Raw genomic sequence first — 18,034 nt, 5'->3', positions numbered from 1 at the left:
GCCGACCCGTACGAAACACCTATTCGTATCAAAAGCCTTTACTGTGAAACTCTTCATTTCTTTTACTTCATTCTCTACTGAAAAGCTATTCGCCCTTTAAAATCACTTACATTATCTTTCTTTGCCTTGTTAGCATATACAAATAAATTGCCGGAGGCAATATAGACAGCCCCGTACGAAGTCAACTTTCATAAATTCCTATTTAAACAGCTATATACCGCTATATTTACCTATATTTCACTATAAATAAACATTTCACAGATGAATATGCTATTATATAGCTCTATATGCCTGTATATAGCTCAATATAGCTGTATATAGATATATATATATATATATGGGATGCCTGAAACACCCCACACACATAACAAATTATTTGCATGTTAATAGAAACACCCTAAGTACCATTTTTCCCAATATATATCACTTTTATTAAAATCCAATATGGCCACCGGCAGTCATTTTGTTAGGAGACCTGAAATAGTACCGACGATTCACATTCGTTAATACCTTTCAAACAAAAAAAATTCATGAAAGTCGGTCAAAATTTACTCGAGATATTGACAAAATACTCCACGTTCACTGTACGGCCGAGTAGCCAGATAAGAGCTCACTCCAAGAGACCTAGCTCACGCTCCGGAGAACATAATTTCAAAACCCTGATTGGTACGGTCAATACCTATCTAATAAAGCTAAAACAGGAAATATGTTCAAATGTGGCCGACCTACAAGCAAAAACTGCTTGCCGCCCTGTGCCTGTTTCACACCAAGGGGTCTAACTCACGAGTCGGTCATCCGATTTCCATAAACTTTTTTTTTGTCGATCGGTATTGTAAATACCTTTTATTTGCGTATCAGTTACAAGTGTAACGTTTGAATGTCCGGAGATATCTTCGAAAAACCGTAAAGCACTTATTGGGCCACAGCTCGGGAGGGGTCGATCCAAAATCACTCATCTTCGAACTTAGCCTGTCTTTTGACATTACCAATGGGAAAAAAAAGAATTTTCAAAATCGGATGCGTTTTACTCAAGTTATCGTGCAGACGGACAGACGGACAGACGGACAGACGGACATTTTTTTTTCACTGATTTGGCATCTCTAGACAACCACAATAGGTTTCCCCTTACTCAGGGAGTCCAATTCGACGTGTTACGGACGTATGCGTAAACGCATAAGACCCCAGTACTTCGTACGGGTCTAAAAATCTGACTGACAATTTATGAAATATTTTTTGACCTTGAGTCAGTGCCGGCGCCGTGAGGTTAGGGGTATCGAACTTCTTTGTACTTTACCTTATACCCCCATCTATTCCTTACGCAACAAAAAAAGAATCACTAAAATCCCTGAGATTCTTCTCATACCATTGCCTAAACAATAACAAGTTTATGATGTACAAAACCTTTTTCCAGACCTCGCCTTCGGCTCTGGAATCGAATACGCTAAAAAAGACTTTTAGTCCGTGGTACGAATAATATTTTTCATATCCGATGGAGAAAAACTGCGACGAAGTCGTACTTTTCGGGTCCTCGGTATGAAATAGTATTTTGCATAACAAGGAGCGAAAGTAAAAAAAAATCAAACGTGTGAAGTTTGCAGCCCGCGCCGCAGGCAAGGGCGGCAATCACATGATTTGAATTTTTTTACTTTTGCCCCGAGTGATGCATACTATTTTTTATGCCAAATACTGCGGAAGATTTGTATTTTCGGTCCGAAACAAAACATAATTTTAATTAAACTGTTGAGTTATCAACAAAATTTGCTGTAGAAACACCAAAATGCCGAAAAGCGCGGAAGATATTGTAGGATTTATTATTATAATTATATTATTATTTATACTAACATTAATTCCAGGGGGCGGCAGCCCCCTGGTACAAAAATAAAAACAATTTAACAAATGAAATTACTGTAAACATACATTCACTTGCTCACAAAACATTTGGCTATCGTCAACACAACACTACACTCAATGCGTACTTTCAATCAAGTGAACATGTGTTTTCGAGACATATGAGGACCGAAAGTAAAATATGACAGTGACATTTACTTTTGGCCCAAGGCCTGAATTTTTTTACTTTCGGTCACCATTGGAGGACCGAAAATACAAACTTTCGCAGTATTTGGCATAAAAAAGAATTTTTTTGCCGACAACACGCAGTTCCAACAACATTATTACGACAACTGCTTTTGCGTTAACTTCAGTGTTCATATATAATACTTTGATCTACTCTATAGGACGTAGGACCATACGGAACAAAGATAAATAATAGGACGAGTCGAGTTTTTACTTAATTCTACGCTTCAGAACTATCAAGATAGACTTAACAGAGTTAGAAACAGAGATAAAATAACTCGATAAGTTTAAGCATTTGTATGCTGAATTTTTTATAGAGATATTTCTGACAGTCAGGTCTGTCCGAAAATCCAATCGTTTTTTCGATGTTATGTTGGATTTTCCAAATTAGATGTAGTGTGGTAGTGTGATGCCATTCAGACGCGAGGCCTAGCACATAAGTTCGATGCCGATGATATATATTTTTTTTAGATTGGGTGACTATGAGTTCCTTGTGTTTTCACAAAATATTTTCGCTATCTCACAACAGATGGCTCGACTTTCTATTCCATTTTTTGTTTTTAACAAATGCAAGAGATGGCGTCAGTATCGAACTTTCGTGACACCCACCGCACACCTGATTCGGTTATATATATGGGACTACCTCTATGCTATATTTACCTTGGGATTTCCATACAAGTATAACTGTCAGAAATAATTTTTTTTTTGTTCACAAAAAACAATATTTTGAACACAATAAATTTTGATTTTGTACCCTCTCTAGCAACCTAACTACATTTATTCAGGTGGTCAAATTATAAATTAGTCAACAACGGAATAAGGTGGTATTTTGACAGCGTCAAAACGAAGTTTGTTTTCTAGAGAGTGTGTATTGATGATAGTGTACACAAAATATTTTTTTGTACAAGAAATAGTACATTTTGTCACGAAAAAGGTCGTTTGTGACTCGTGTTGAATGTGGAATTTTTCGGTACACGTCGTAAGCTTGTTGCAGAAGGACGTAAGGACAAGCTTACCGAAAAATGCAACTTTTCATCCTCGTAACAAAATATACTATTTTTGTCTACAGAAGTCAGAAATATCAAGGTCGTAAACCTTGGGGGAGCCCCAACAGTCTTTAGCCTTGAGAAATATGTCCATAAAAAAATCAGCTGTATTAAGGTCACCCTAATACCAGTGAGCTGCTTATGTGGGTTGTTGCGTTTGATGTTTCAGTCAGATGAAGTCGCAAGGAAGTGTAGCCTCATTAGTTCACTTCAACTAAGTAAAATTCCATAAATCATAGTGAAGTCGTGCAAGTAGCAGAGTAATTCTCAAAGCTTTCTTATTCCCGAATTTTTTCGACCAACAAATCAACCAAGATTATCGAATGTGAAAAATGGACGTGTCGCGCGTGGCATTTACAACAACCATTTACAATCTACCGAACGAGATGCTCGATAACATTTTCGGTCATCTCAGCATTTACGATATTGGTCGTTGTATGATGGTAGGTATTGAAGACTGACTGAATAATAAACTCGATTCACTGTAAGATTCGCTGACAGGTTTGCAAACAGTGGTTATCCATTGGCATTGGATTCAAAATCAAGGAATTAATTTTCAAGAGACGAAGCGATACGTGCTACATCTTCAGGAGAAATGAATGGTGCACCAAGGAATTGATCGACGAAAATATGATGATTTTGGACAAGCTCTTTCCGTTAAGTTCGCTTGTATCGAACACGAAATTTCTGGGAAGACTGTCAATTTGTGGAACCCTGTGCAACAACTTCGAGTTGGTACATTTGAACAAGTTCGTGCATCTTGAACATCTTGAGCTTGAATCCTTCTGGCACTCTCAACGAGGGATTACATTTCTCAATTTACCGAAACTCAAAATTCTGCGCTGCTATGACGTCGAGCAGAAGGTCGTGTTCAATGCTCCCATTCTGTCTGAAGTCTACTTCTCAGCATCTGAGAGTGTTCGATTCAGAAACTTGCCAACATTAAAGCTTCTCGACTACGATACGAATGGAAACGAAGGCGCGTATGTGTTCAATCGAATTAAGAGTGTGGAAGTGTTCCGTATCGGCTACAATCGAAACTTACACGTTATGTTGGACGTGTTGACTCATTTGAATGACGTCAAAGAGATCCGGTATGACTTCCGACCAATAACGAATTCCATGGACCGAACATATTTCGAAGAAGAATTTGCTGACGTCTTCGAAGAGAGAAGACTGCAGAACAAGATGCATGTTCAGATCTACATGTTCGATATCTTGATTGTCGAGGGCAAGTCCATCGATGAGTATGGATTTGATAAAGTCAGTATTTGGAATGGGCGGTACCCGTTCCACATTCATTAAAATAATATTAAATTTGCTGAAAAGAATGGTTTATCTACCAAGTAAAACGTTTCCCAGATTAAACATCAAGTTCAATTTGTATCCAGAAGTATTCACATGGACTTGCGTCACTTTTTACTATTTTAAGCCCAAAGGCTTGATTTCCACTTACAAAAAAACCCAATCCGTTTTACCTCCGTTTAGCTAAACCACGCCTCTTTTCTATTAAGATGATGGGAATGAGAGTGTAAAACATCAACTTTCCGATCGAGAAACTCTTACATCTCCTTCTCCTCGTACACCTTCATAACTGAAGCAAAAACAATTTAATTTAATTTTTCTAAATTCAAATTTATTTTTTTGCCAAATGATTTGGAAGGAAAACTGTAGCATTGCGTCAGAAATATGAGTACTGGGGAAGAGGTGGTAGTTCGACTGGTGGTAAATACATTAAATGCTCCAACGGCTGAAACCAATTTCCAATAATACCGTGCCGATCCCATATGCCAACGTACGGAGTTATCAGTACTTTAACTGTGTCGGTTCGGGTTGTCGGTGAATCTGCTTGTGGGTATGATTGTGGAAATGATTCTGCGCTTGATGATGCAGAGGTTGATGGTGCGTTGATGTTATGTGTTGATGATACTAAGTCACTGTGGGAAGATGAATGAATGGGTGATTAAATGAATGATTGATTTAATAAATGAATGAATGATTGAATGAATGAATGAATGAGTGAATGAATGAATGAGTGAATGAATGAATGAATGAATGAATGAATGAGTGAATGAATGAATGAGTGAATGAATGAATGAGTGAATGAATGAATGATTGAATGAATGAATGAGTGAATGAATGAATGAGTGAATGAATGAATGAGTGAATGAATGAATGAGTGAATGAATGAGTGAATGAATGAATGAGTGAATGAATGAATGAGTGAATGAGTGATTGAATAAGTGAATGAATGAATGACTCAATGATTTATCGATTGAATGATGGAATGAATCTGATCTCAGAAAGCCATACACTTCATTCAAATTACAATTTTATTTCCAAATTCACAACAAAAACAAATTAAACGAAATTTTTGACTGGACCTAACCGACCTAATTTTTCATCTTATTAACGGACGGTTTATTAGATCCTTCGGTACATTTGCTACACGCACAATCACTCCCCTGTTTCGGACAAGAATTTTCAATTTCATCCGTACTTTTGAGGCTGCTCAACTTTTCATAAATTTTATTCAATTGCTGCAGCAAGTCCTTCTTCACATCGCTTCCGTTTTTCTTTTCTTTTTCCCTTCGAATTTTTGCTGACCGAGCCGCAGATAGTTCACACAGTTTTTCAGAGATTTTCTTTAGATTTTCGAGAATATTCTTATTGTGATCGCAGGCGCATTTTGGTGATAAAATTTCCTTCTCGCATGGAACGTCCGGCATAACTATTGGATCTGGAGACTTTGAACACACACTACATCCATCAGTTGCATATTTTCTGACCATCTTCCGGCGACAATCGTCACAACAGGCAAAGTAATCGGCTTGTATTCGGGACAAGAGCTTCGAGATGTCAGTTTGTTTACAGTCTTTCGGGGATGGATTGGGCGTTTGGATTGGACGAACAGTACATTTGTCAATGTGTTCGCGATGATGAAAATGGGGTAACGAACCACTTGGATGATGATGACGGTCAACTGGATGATTGTGGCCGCGGCCACGTTGATGGTTAGTGATGGGAATGAATTTGTTCGGTCTTTCACGGTGAGGGAAATCAGACATTCCTTCATCATCATCATGCGTTTTAGGTCCATCTAATTCACTGTACCTTACTGGCTTAGATTTCCGAAGTGGATCGATTCTGTATTGACGGGATGGAAGTGGATGTCTTGTGCCATCATGATGTGGCGTTGAATGGAATCGTTTTACACTTGGAATATGCGTCGATTCTTTGGGTATAGATTGGGAATCTCGGTCTAAGAACATCGGTTCAAAATCAAGCGGAATGTTAGAAGTGAGACGACTATTAGGTGAAGTTCTGGTTACTTCATCACCATCTGCTGGACTAAACTCTTTTTCATTGTCTACATCGCCGAATGATTGGAAAATGTCGAATTGATCATCCAAATTCGGAATAAATAAATTTTTGCTCAACTGTCGTTTCGGTCGTCTGTGACTGCTTAAATTACGGTTATACCTTGCGGGCGAATCCTCTTCTCGGTTTGCTGCACTCGATGGTGCTGGACTATCGTATCGACATTCGCAGTAACCAAACGGTTTCGCAGCACTTTTGCCATTAACAACATATCGAACGTATCCCTCAGCGGTGCCATTTGAGCGCTTCTGCAACAGTTTTCCCTCGGTAATTACGCGTATTGTCTGAAATTCGGCTCCTGATAATTGAGAATTTAGTTATTAGTCTAATTTGTTAGTTGTCTAGATGCAAAATGAGATGATTTATGTTACGGTTCCGTGAATGGTCGACTGACAAATGATATCGGTACATACCTGTTGTGGAATGGATTGAGGCTGTTGTTGGCTTTCGGCTGTCTCGGCTGAACGGTAACCGCCACCATAACCACCACCATAACCACCGCCATAACCTCCACCACCTGAGATTAAAAGGTTTTTGATTGTTTAACGATCCTGCCATCACTTCACCGATGATTTCGCATAGAAAGACTCAGCGAAAAATGGATTATTCTTACCTTTTCCATATCCTCCTCCATAGCCTCCGCCGTAGCCTCCTTTTCCATATCCACCTCCATAACTGCTACCATAGCCGCCTCCTAACAAAATCGAATGAAATGTGTGTTACAGTCAAAGTCAGTGAAATTTCAACTTTCCGAAAATACCGCGCAAATTTATAGCTTTAAGCTTTAAGCTTTAAAGGCGATGAGTACACAGTTTGTGAAAAATGGTTAAAAAATGACTGGAAAATAGCTTACGATCCACTGGCTGAAAAATATTTGAAAAATGTGTGGAATTCACCAAAGTTACGAATAGCGCAGTATTTGTACAGCCATTAGAATATAAACTGATAACTCTGTGGACAGTAATTCCACACATTTTTCAGCCAGTGGACCATAAGCTATTTTTCAGTCATTTTCCAACCATTCTGCAGGAACTGTTCTGCAGGAACTGTGTACTTGCCTTTTAAGTTTTGCAAAACTATGTTTGTGAAAATAAGATGAAGAGAATCGGCAACCTGAAAAGGAGCCGACTTCTTTCCTAGCAGAAAAGCTCATATGCTAGATTACCTTTTCCGTAGCCGCCGCCATATCCTCCATGACCACCATGACTGTGTCCATAACCGCCATGACCGTGTCCTCCGTGACTGTGTCCGTAACCTCCGTGACTATGGCCGTAACCTCCGTGACTGTGTCCATAACCGCCATAACCTCCGTCATTGCTTCCGTAGCCTCCACTATATCCTCCATAACCTCCTTGTCCGCCTGAATAGCTTCCTGCTAATTTAGGAAAAACAACAGTTAATGGGATCACTGACACTACCGTAAACTTAAACTGAACACATCATAATTATAAAATAGAACACAAAAGCGAATTCAAAATTGTTAAAAACTTAGGACGAACTAGCGAAAGCATAATATTTCAAGAGTTCTAAGTGCTACCTCCATATCCTCTGTTGCTATATCCACCGCCGTAGTTACCGCCGCCATAGCCTAATTTCAAAAGAAATTCCTAATTATTTGAAGTTCTTTTGCTTCCAAGATTAAGAGGCATCGGTTCTTTGCTAAAATTGTAGCCGACATTTGCTCGTCTTGTATTTCATTTTTGATGATATCTTTCCACCAGAATTCACTTTCAAAAATGTATGACCGCAATAACGACCACGAATGTGCTGGCTTTCAATAAAAAATAGATTTGTAGCAGCTTGATCAGTCCTGGGAAAAGTCAACAGTTCATGAAAATTTTGTTAGCCTGCCGACGTTTCTCAGGATTGTTCAGGCTGTAACAATCAAATCTATTTTTATTGAAAGACAGCACGTTCGTGGTCGTTATTGCGGTCGTACATTTTTCAAAAAGGATTCTGATCAAAGGTCATCACCGAAAATAAAATACGAAACGCACAAATGTAGGCTACAATTTTAGCTAAAAGCATCGATGTCTCCTAAGTGTATGATATGTTGAGTAATAGGAAAGCTGAGCTTTCTTTGAGGAACATTTATCGCTTCACATTGCGCAAATTTGAAGTAAAATAGGTCGTTGAATAGATTGAAATTTTGCAACGTCATTCTCGGTATAAATTGCAGTCAAAACGGATATAAAGGAGAATTGCAGCTCTTTAAAAAAAAACATCGCAAACCTATTCGAAACTAAGTTAAATTACTGAAATTTCATTTTTCTTATAATTCACTAATGCTACACGTTTCGTTTCCGCATTTAACTATTCACAAAACGCTGAATGCAATGGAAATCTTCAGCAGATCACACAAAAAATACGAAATCCAAGTTTGGGATGAGTTTAAGTGCTGCGTCGTATTTCGTTTGGTGCTAACGATTTTTATAGAATTGATAGAATGTGGTGACTATGATAGCACATTCATGGAAAAGTGTTTCACCGTGAATTTTTGCGGACTTTTATTACCTTGAGTGGTTTGTGTAAATTTACCTTTACCAAACGTCACGTTCAGGATTTTTACAAAGAATTTTCATCAGAATTTTAGAAATTCGAAACCTCAGTTAGAATTGGAGACAGTAAAGTCTGTATTTGAATCACGCGCAGTATGATTCAGTAATTTTTCTCTTATTTTTTTTACTTTGAATGGTTAAAGATTTTTCACTAGCTGTGTAGGCACCAGATTTCACTTTAAAAAAAAATTAACACGCGAAACGACGGAACTACACTCTCATAATCTTGTTGTACGTAACGAAAATTATCACATGAACAATTTTGTCAAAAATGTTTTTAAAATGACCTATAAATATGACTTACCACTGCGTCCGTATCCGCCACCATAACCACCTCCATATCCTCCACCATATCCACCTCCATATCCACCTCCATATCCACCACCATAACCGCCACCATAACCACCTCCATAACCACCACCATAACCTTTATCGGAATAGTAATAGTTCACGGTGTTGTAGTACTTCTTGCCCTTCTTTTTGTCTTTCTTTCCGAATTTGAAAAACTTTCGTGCACCTGCTGGCGTATCATCTAATTCATCCAAACTGTCTTCAGTCGCACCTTCATTGGCACTCATCCGAGGGAATAAATGTGCACCCGCATTGTGAAGCGAAGTTTCGATTGGCTGTTTGGAATTGATGCAAAAATGTTCAGTTGTCTAAACACTCCGAATAAATTCGAAAATAGAAAATGAAAAATGTCTTACGCGGAATAGATCTTCCAGTGGGCCTCCAACCATTTGCTCGGCGCCATATTGATATCCTTGGTATTGTTGTTCATTGTCAGTATTGGGTGGTGGCGGTGCGCCCAGATTTTGTTCTTCTGCACCAATCAGATAATAGCCCTGATAATGTTTTTCGTGTTCATCAGAATCTGGTAAATCTGGTGGAGCGCCAACGATTTGATCGATATTCATAGGCATTAGTCCCATTGGTCCCATCATCGGTCCTCCGGGTCCCATTGGTGGTGGTCCATTTTGAGCCGAACACAATAAGCACTGGAGTAGAATGAGGGCCAACGTTTCCTTTCGCATCTGAAGATTTTTGTGTGAAAATTTTTAAGTAAAAAAATGAATTTTAAATCAAATATTTGATCACTAAATTGAACAACTGATCAAACGTATATCAGTCATACAACAAAGGATATTACTCACCATCGTTAGAGCCATTTACAGAAATTAAATTTTCAGAAATAAACAAATTTATTTTTTGTGTGCACCTCCAATCGGTGTGGACACTCAATTAATACTAAATCGAAAATTATTTTTTAAACAACCACATAACATTGGCATTCACACGTTTCCAATGCAATTTCTGCAGAATTTGCTATTTAATTTTTGTTTTAATTCCAATATGGAGCGTACACTTTTTCGTATTATAAATTATGTTTATGCTGCTGATGCAAATTGATGGGTTCGCATTTTTTTTTTATTCTTTTGTCGCCACACAAATGAAATTGTCATGCAGAAAATGCATTTTACACATAAAATGTAATTAAAACGATAATGAACTTTCCATGCACCTTTTTCTACGGTAAGACGGGATTTTTCCCGACAATTTTCTTTTCATAAATCATTTTTGGAATAGTTCCTAGGACGATCTCTTTTTCAAAATGCTTGTATGTCTCGCTACCTTAAGAGCAATGAACCGTTTGCAAATTTGTAGCCTACATTTAGGCAGAAAATAGTCATTTTTTGATGATTTCACTGAAACAAAATCTTTTTTTTTTTTTTTAAAAGTAAAACCATTAAAAAGCACCTAAAAATGCGGTACTTTTAAAGTAAAAATTAACCCACTGGAGAGACCTGTGCAAATTACATAAATTAGCACAATCTGCACAGGTTTCTCCAAGTGGGATAAGCTATCATCCACAAACTAATTTTTCTTTTAAAAGTAACACATTTTTGCATGCCTTTTAGTGGTTTTACTTTTTCAAAAAAAGATTTTGGTTCAGAGAAATCATCAAAAAACGAATATTTTCCCGCTTAATGTAGGCTACAAATTTGCAAATGGTCAATGGCTCCTAATCTTAACTTTCGGTATGTAAAAATTTACTCGAGATCCTAAAGATTCTTAAAGAAACTCCTACTTAAGAAACTTAGTTTACGTGAGAAAGCACGAACAATGTCCCGAAGATACATTTTTGTCGATAAAATATCATTTTTTTATCAAATGAAAAGCTAAAAAGGGAGATAAAAATAAGACATCGTTTCATGCTGTCAAAATTGGTTTTGCTTTGTTCTTGTTGAGTAAAATAGTGCAGCGTGCGAATCCACAAGTTATTTTATACAATTCAGTGAGCGAATTTGATATTAACTTGACCTGTGTGTAATGTCATTTGTAGCAGTTTTATTTCATTCAAAAATGAGTGCGAAAAACCATTTGTCACATCCAAAATATGTCGTCAATACGTCGGCTTCGCCTCGGGTTGACAAGCGACATCTATAGTGCAATAAAATACCTTCTTAAGATTCTATTTTCATAAATAAGTAATTAAACACTTTTTCAAGAACTAATCTTATATGCTCAGTTCATGAGAAAGTGATGTTTTGTTCAGCATCAAAAGTATAGTATCAAGTATAGTTTCCACTTAAAAAAAGCACTCCGTTTAGCCTCCGTCTACATGACAGTTGAAAAATAGAACAAAAGAACTGTCACGCAAACGGAGTGGAAATTGAATTTATTTCAATTTTTTACTCCGTTTACGTGACAATTCCTTTGTTCTATTTTACAACTGTCATGTAGACGGAGGCTAAACGGAGTGCTTTTTTTAAGTGGAAACTATACTTATAACAATAAGCTTAACATTTGGTACAATAGCCATTCACTCACTCCGTTCGGTCTACAACTCACGAAATTGCCTAAAATCAATCGTCCAAAGCAGGTACACATGTGAGTTTTCATGCAAAGGGCCGAAAACTCGAGAAAAAATCTAAAATTACCCTCATTTTCGGCCCGAAGCATGAAAATTCTATTTCAGTGCACTAAGGTATATGCTATAACCAGATCGATAACCTTCTTTTTTCGCATCCGGTCCGGCATTTAAGCGGATCATATTTCGTCATTAATAAATTGCGGTCAATTCAAATATTTCTGTAAATTTGTATGTGTACGTAAAAGATCGTATGTTTCTAGCTTTATGCCACCAAAACTTTCGGTCGTTATTAGTACGTGTACTCATAAATATATATTTTGTAACCGTCATCAATTCAATGCCTTCAATGCTGTTTCAGCGTTTATATTCACCAGAAAAAATTTTCGTGTTCTTGACACTTGAGGAATTTTAAAACAATTTACGCACACGCAGTAATGCACGATCAATTTTCTATTGTTCAGCCATTAGATTACAGCGTTAAATCTAAGGCTGTAAAGGCTGTAAACAAAGTTTACAGCCTTGGTTAAATCGTCCTAATCACATAAGGATGCGTTGAAATTTATTTTTTCGGTCACTCGTTCACTTAAAATTCAAATTCTAAAGCGCACTTACGGCGCTAATTACATAATGACTCAACTGAATTTTTTAAAGTTGCGATTTGGCATCTGACTTGAAAACCATCACGAGATGCACGCAAATAGCTCTGTAGCCTCTGTAGCTCCTAAGGCAGAATTCAGACTCTCCGTTTACTTGACAGTTGTGTTCAAACAATAGAATAAAGACGTGTTTTACGTAAACGGATGAACATTATTCGTAAACGGATGTTTTTTTTTGTTTAATCGGATGAATTTTTCTTGAGTTTGAATTTTGAATGTGTATCCAGCCCAAATGTTCCTAACTTGTATAATGTAAGATAATTAAGATAATCTTCTGAGTCTACTTGTATTACAACTAATAAAGACAAACAACGAATCCCATGATCCATACAAAACTGTCATTGGAAATTCGATGTGTTCCACAAAATCCTATAAGAACTGTCAACGGCTGCGAAGTGTATATGAAAAACGCTTTTTAGCTAAAACAAAATTTTGAATTTTCCAAAAAAAATATTTTCTAAAAGTTGATTTATCACACTATAATGTAGTGAGTGCGTTTATAAAATCTGGTGCCACCCGCCTCCGTGGTTGTCGTAACCTGTTCTTTCAAAACCTTGATTTCACCCGCCTTCGTGATCAACTCAGAAAGGTCTTAACCTGTTCTTTCAGAACTTTGGTTCAAACGTTCGAAATAGATAAATCTGTGATGTACATTGTTTAAATAAGACGTTATTGGACTACTTTTTTCACATTTTTTCATCAATTTATACGCAAAACTTTTGTTGAACCTTGTTCAGGGACACGAGCTGATTTAGAATATCCAAAAATATCAAATTTCCCTTCGCATGTTCTTTGTTTAATAAAATTTCATTCAATGATGACGAAGTGACCAGCAAACTTTTTCAAGATTTGTAATTTCTGTAATTTTAAATCCGTAAAAGCAACGAACCCTTTGTAAATTGTAGCCTACATTTAGGCGGAAAATTATTCGTTTTTTGATGATTTCTCTGAAACAAAATCTTTTTTTGAAACAGAAAAACCTTTACTTTTAAAGGAAAAATTGGTTTGTGGACGATAGCTTATCCCACTTGGAAAAACCTTTGCAGATTATGTAAATTTGTGTAATCTGCACCCACAAACCAATTTTACCTTTAAAAGTAACACACTTTTGCGTGCCTCTAATGGTTTTACTGTTAAAAAAAAAGATTTTGTTTCAGAGAAATCATCGAAAAACGAATATTTTCCGCCTAAATTTAGGCTAAAAATTTGCAAAGGGTCCATTGCTCTTAAAGTAGGCCCTGATACCAGTGTACAATGGTAGAAAAAGTGTTAATATGATTAGCGCCATTCTATATATAAAATTATCATGCATCGTCTCAGTGATCGAACCAGATGTGGCTTAACCTGTTATTTCAGAACTTCATTTCTAATTGCGTTTTGTTAAAAATTTATTTGAATTTTAGCGGACTCGAACGCATCGAAAATAATGTGAACAAGTCCTTAAATATCGTGCGATGAAAAGAAGAAGAAGAAGAACGAACTGTCAATGAACGCATGGTGTGTGATAAATGGGATAAATGTCAAAACAAATTCATATCACTCCCGAAACGTGTTTTTAAGCTTGCGATTAGATTCTTGTTTTGAATAAAATTAGGGAATGGTCTTGTGTCAAGAATCATCTGTATCCAGTATGATTAAACAACAACACATAGCCGATGTGGCTAACGAAAAACATTCGCTGTATTTACGCTTCCCGAAGAAATTGAATGCTGACAGAACATTGGCCGAATCAGAAGTGAAGGCTTTGAACTCAAATATCATCCGTGTTCGCATACCCAGACAACGCAGTGCAAATTTCTGTTTGGTTGACTTTTCGTCGAAAGAGGACCAGGAAAAGGCTGAAAAGAAACTGAAAAAAGTGGAAATCAACGACAAGCGATTGGTAGTCAAACAAGCGGTTCGGAATGACAAATCGGCACTGCACAAAAAAATCGAAAAGATCAAAGTGAAACGTGAAGTGAATGAAGCACTGGGTAAACTTGTCGCCGACATTAAAAACAGTTTGGGCAAGAATTATGCCAAGCGTAACGTTACCAACGGCGTAATGGTTCGAAATTTGAGCTCTGGCTGCACTCAGAGTGACATCAAGCGAATATTCCCGCAAGCGATCGATATCAAGATGAACGTGAAGGCTGACCGCAAGAATTCGTTTGCATTGATTTGGCTGCCGACGCCGAAAGATGCAAGAGAAGCAACAACGGAGACGGTACAGATAAATGGTGAGGAATATGTGGTAAGCCTGGAAAATGAAGAAAAACGGAAGAAACGGAAACGGGTCAACGATTCGAACAACAGTGGTGCCGATAGTTCCGAAGAGGATGGCGATTTGGAAGATCAAGCAGATGACAGTGATATTGATGAAGATGGTAGTGACGTTGTTGATGAAGATGATGTAGATGAAGATGATGATGTAGATGAAGATGATGATGTAGATGAAGATGATGTTGATGAAGAAGATGATGTTGATGCATCCGATTAGGACTAAGTTCCATCAAAATAAAATAAAAAAAAATTTGACTCGAAAATGAATTTTTCAATAATTGGATGCCTGCAGCAGTAGGTTCAAATGACTGCCCTTAGAAGTGACACACACAATTTGCTTTTACAGAAAACGAAGCCTGTATTATGATCTAGTTTACAAGAAAAATTGTAAAAGTTCGCCACAACTGCGGCCCACATGCACAATCCCCTTCATTTGTCTTCTTCCTTTTCTATGGTTTCCACAGTTTCACTTTTACTATCTGCCGTTACAACGGCTGCCACAGCATCCGTGTCACTCCCCGCAGCAACCGGTGTAACTTTGCTCGCCAAAACAAGTTCCGTGATGTTGTACTTTTTCCACTTCAAGTAATTCGGCAGCACACTCAGGCAACAGATCCCCTTCAATATTTCCACAATCACCGAACATTCGGCATTCTTCAGGTCGACTTTGTGATGGACATTTTTGAATGCAACCAATCCAGCCAGTTCTTCGATAATAATGTCCTTTTGTATACTGTTGTTGTACCGTTTGTTTATGACGATCGAGAACGTCTTTGGCGGACAGTTCAGGAAGTGAACGTCGAACAGTTTACCGGCCGCTGTTTTTATGTCGTCGATAGTGGCTTTGCATACGATTTCGACCGGAATGAAGCGCAACAAAAATCGTGAAGCCGATTTCCGAGTACTGGCAATGTCGCTGACAATATGGGCGCCCAGCTCTACTGGATTCCGTAAGGTCGTTTTCACGAACACCAGATTAGCCATTTCCGTGTCGAGGTGCTGGAACCGATTCGATTTTTTCTTATTCGTCGCATTGATGGCATCGATTTCATTTTGTAGTTCGGTCGATATGTCGTCTTCGGTTTCGTCAACATCCGGCATCTTCGATGATGCGTCGTCATTTTCATCGCCGGTCCCAAACAATTGATCCGCATACGTGGTCAGTATGTTGAACGTTTCGCGGCGACAGTCCTTTTCACGAAAATTGCATGTTGCCAGGAATCCTAAAATTTAAACTTGGTTGTCATAGCGGTATCAATTCGACGAACATTAAGCTCCGTGATCATCTTACCTCTGTTGCCAATTTCAATGCGTGCATTTCGATTCGGTTTCTTAAAGTGATTCCATTTTCCCTTTTTGTCTGTCAATTTCAAACGTTTGCTCTGTGGTTCACCGGACATTGCTCCCTTCTACTTTGGTGTTTGATAGTCTGAAAAAAAGGGAAGCGAACCGAACGCTCTATTAGCACCTTTTACTTTGTCTTTAAATAGTTAATCTCAGCGATTAACAGCGATTGCAGGTCGTCAGAAATTGTAACCGCAATTGGTCAATTCTTAGAGTCCCAAGAATATTTAACAAATCTTAGACGTCAAAATTTTGAATAAATTCACGTACGAAATTATGTGTGTTCGTTCTGGATCTTCTGGATGTTATGTTGTTTATTTATAAGAACGTTTTGTGGTTATGACGGAGATGTTCGAACGGTTCGAAATGGTGTGACACACCGGCCGTGTTGACATAAATGTAATACACGCGGTTACGTTCAAATTTCAAGGAAACGTTGTTCCATTTTTTCCACAATAACGCGGCAACAGTGTTCGATTGGTTCGACTGCATGAGCTGATGACGTTCTGAAAGAACTAAAAGTTGATCACGGGAATACCAACCAAGTTACTGTTATTAAAGTTCATCTAACACTTTGGAAAGCATGTATACCCTACCCATGGAATCCTTACTTCATTTTCGTCTTTAACAAATGGATAGCTGGTTACATATTTTACATCAATTTACATTAATTTATAATCGATATCTGCTTGGGCAAAAGATAAAAGATTTTGTCAAGATCATTGGTTGATGGCAACGTTCCTAGTACAGACATAGCATTGCCGCGTTGTATATCTAAACTAACTCTTTGTTTAAGATATAACGTTGACCTCTTTTCGTTTGTTACTATTGAAATTCTTTTACCCAAATAATCGATGAATTTTTTTGCGTGTGGACCTTATGGACCCATTGTTTCGAAGCCAACTGGAACAAACTGGAGCTACGCAGGTCACTTGTTATGTTTTATTATTATGAAAAATAAAATAAATGAAATGAAATGAAAATGTATTGATCGAGTAATGATCGATATAGTGAGATCTTCTTTTCTTGAGCTGTTAACGCGACCCAACCAACGTTTCGTGATGTGTGTTTAATATATCGTCGGCAACATGACTAAAGGGCGTATCTCCGATATCTCAGGAACTACTGAACCGATTTTGAAAAACTTGTTTTTTCCTGAATGGTAGTAACAAGTTATGAATTTCCGAGTTTCTAAGATATCGGAGATACGCCCTTTAGTTATGTTGCTGACGATATGATTTAGCGACAGAAACTCCACAAGTTGCGTCCCAAAGCAAACATTTACCGACTGACCAAGGAATTAATGTTATACCATTCGGACGCTTTCTGGACGCTCTAACAGTTCCTGGAGGTTCTCGAAGTGCTGGTATTCCAGCAGAAAATATGCATTGAAAATATGTTTCGATCAAATATCTCATTGTTCTAAGTGCTTGGACTTCATGGAGAGCGAAATCCAACTAACAGACAGAACAAATTCGTTTTCTCTCATTTTGACGTATAACCCACAGATTAGTTCACCGGTCAAACATCGATCTCCGTAAACACTCTATGATCAGAGCAGGTTTTGCCTCTGTTTAGCTCTCCGTTTACGTTACGTTTACAATTTATATGACAGAATAACATATCTTTAGATTAGAGAGCTTACCTGCCATAAGCTTAACAGCTTTTCCTTTCCAAAAAGGATTTGATCGAGAGTACCGCTCAATCAGCGCGTAGAACTACCTTTATATGCCGGTGTTCATGCACCAACATTACCAAAGGTGCGGCCAGAGCCCATCTCAACCCTTACTGTACTTCCCGGGCAGCACTACCCCAGCGCATAAAGCGCAATTGAACCTA

The 18,034-nt window shown here is 37.8% G+C and overlaps 5 protein-coding genes across 11 annotated transcripts; 2 read left to right on the top strand and 3 right to left on the bottom strand.

Moving 5' to 3' along the window:
• The first annotated feature begins 3,303 nt into the window (after positions 1–3,303).
• On the top strand, positions 3,304–4,511 carry LOC119084941. The gene is made up of 2 exons (XM_037195087.1): positions 3,304–3,562; positions 3,621–4,511. The coding sequence occupies exons 1-2, from the start codon at positions 3,452–3,454 to the stop codon at positions 4,422–4,424; spliced, it is 915 nt and encodes a 304-aa protein (XP_037050982.1). The 5' UTR covers positions 3,304–3,451; the 3' UTR covers positions 4,425–4,511.
• A 452-nt stretch (positions 4,512–4,963) lies between these two features.
• LOC119084938 (heterogeneous nuclear ribonucleoprotein A3 homolog 2-like) lies at positions 4,964–10,316 on the bottom strand. Of its 6 annotated transcripts, XM_037195082.1 has the most exons (10): positions 10,213–10,316; positions 9,766–10,092; positions 9,477–9,684; positions 9,363–9,416; positions 8,038–8,088; positions 7,666–7,875; positions 7,114–7,194; positions 6,914–7,017; positions 6,603–6,798; positions 4,964–5,056 (listed from the first exon to the last, which is right to left on the bottom strand). In XM_037195082.1, the coding sequence occupies exons 1-9, from the start codon at positions 10,225–10,227 to the stop codon at positions 6,772–6,774; spliced, it is 1,077 nt and encodes a 358-aa protein (XP_037050977.1). In that variant the 5' UTR covers positions 10,228–10,316; the 3' UTR covers positions 4,964–5,056; positions 6,603–6,771. The 6 variants fall into 6 exon arrangements, with proteins under 6 accessions (XP_037050977.1, XP_037050974.1, XP_037050972.1 ...); XM_037195079.1 differs by having other exon boundaries at positions 6,914–7,004; positions 7,113–7,194; positions 9,363–9,684; XM_037195077.1 differs by having other exon boundaries at positions 9,363–9,684.
• On the bottom strand, positions 5,448–6,596 carry LOC119084943. The gene is made up of 2 exons (XM_037195089.1): positions 6,328–6,596; positions 5,448–6,285 (listed from the first exon to the last, which is right to left on the bottom strand). The coding sequence occupies exons 1-2, from the start codon at positions 6,389–6,391 to the stop codon at positions 5,513–5,515; spliced, it is 837 nt and encodes a 278-aa protein (XP_037050984.1). The 5' UTR covers positions 6,392–6,596; the 3' UTR covers positions 5,448–5,512.
• A 3,769-nt stretch (positions 10,317–14,085) lies between the features above and the next one.
• LOC119084934 (ribosomal L1 domain-containing protein CG13096) lies at positions 14,086–15,108 on the top strand. The gene has a single exon (XM_037195073.1). It carries the CDS (start codon positions 14,187–14,189, stop codon positions 15,066–15,068), a length of 882 nt encoding a protein of 293 aa, XP_037050968.1. The 5' UTR covers positions 14,086–14,186; the 3' UTR covers positions 15,069–15,108.
• Positions 15,109–15,184: 76 nt separating this feature from the next.
• LOC119084932 (THUMP domain-containing protein 1 homolog) lies at positions 15,185–16,568 on the bottom strand. Of its 2 annotated transcripts, none has more exons than XM_037195071.1 (3): positions 16,466–16,568; positions 16,143–16,280; positions 15,185–16,074 (listed from the first exon to the last, which is right to left on the bottom strand). In XM_037195071.1, exons 2-3 carry the CDS (start codon positions 16,249–16,251, stop codon positions 15,281–15,283), a joined length of 903 nt encoding a protein of 300 aa, XP_037050966.1. In that variant the 5' UTR covers positions 16,252–16,280; positions 16,466–16,568; the 3' UTR covers positions 15,185–15,280. The 2 variants fall into 2 exon arrangements, with proteins under 2 accessions (XP_037050966.1, XP_037050967.1); XM_037195072.1 differs by having other exon boundaries at positions 16,143–16,286; positions 16,453–16,551.
• Positions 16,569–18,034: the final 1,466 nt, after the last annotated feature.

Source organism: Bradysia coprophila, unplaced genomic scaffold (genome assembly GCF_014529535.1).
Source record: "Bradysia coprophila strain Holo2 unplaced genomic scaffold, BU_Bcop_v1 contig_94, whole genome shotgun sequence".
NCBI lineage: Eukaryota > Metazoa > Arthropoda > Insecta > Diptera > Sciaridae > Bradysia > Bradysia coprophila.
Note: the sequence above shows the minus strand (reverse complement) of the source record. Positions and strands in the feature narration are given on the sequence as shown.

What these genes read in the sequence shown, in the direction of transcription:
- LOC119084941 (XM_037195087.1), top strand. Translation starts at nt 3,452, where the DNA reads ATGGACGTGTCGCGCGTGGCATTTACAACAACCATTTACAATCTACCG. An exon ending in ATATTGGTCGTTGTATGATG is followed by an intron (nt 3,563 to 3,620) that starts GTAGGTATTGAA and finishes ATTCGCTGACAG; the next exon opens with GTTTGCAAACAGTGGTTATC.
- LOC119084943 (XM_037195089.1), bottom strand. Translation starts at nt 6,391, where the DNA reads ATGTTCTTAGACCGAGATTCCCAATCTATACCCAAAGAATCGACGCAT. An exon ending in GCATATTCCAAGTGTAAAAC is followed by an intron (nt 6,286 to 6,327) that starts GATTCCATTCAA and finishes CAAGACATCCAC; the next exon opens with TTCCATCCCGTCAATACAGA.
- LOC119084938 (XM_037195077.1), bottom strand. An exon ending in TGGCGGATACGGACGCAGTG is followed by an intron (nt 8,089 to 9,362) that starts GTAAGTCATATT and finishes TTTTGAAATTAG; the next exon opens with GCTATGGCGGCGGTAACTAC. An exon ending in TAGCAACAGAGGATATGGAG is followed by an intron (nt 7,876 to 8,037) that starts GTAGCACTTAGA and finishes TTCCTAAATTAG; the next exon opens with CAGGAAGCTATTCAGGCGGA.
- LOC119084934 (XM_037195073.1), top strand. Translation starts at nt 14,187, where the DNA reads ATGGTCTTGTGTCAAGAATCATCTGTATCCAGTATGATTAAACAACAA.
- LOC119084932 (XM_037195071.1), bottom strand. Translation starts at nt 16,251, where the DNA reads ATGTCCGGTGAACCACAGAGCAAACGTTTGAAATTGACAGACAAAAAG. An exon ending in CATTGAAATTGGCAACAGAG is followed by an intron (nt 16,075 to 16,142) that starts GTAAGATGATCA and finishes TTTAAATTTTAG; the next exon opens with GATTCCTGGCAACATGCAAT.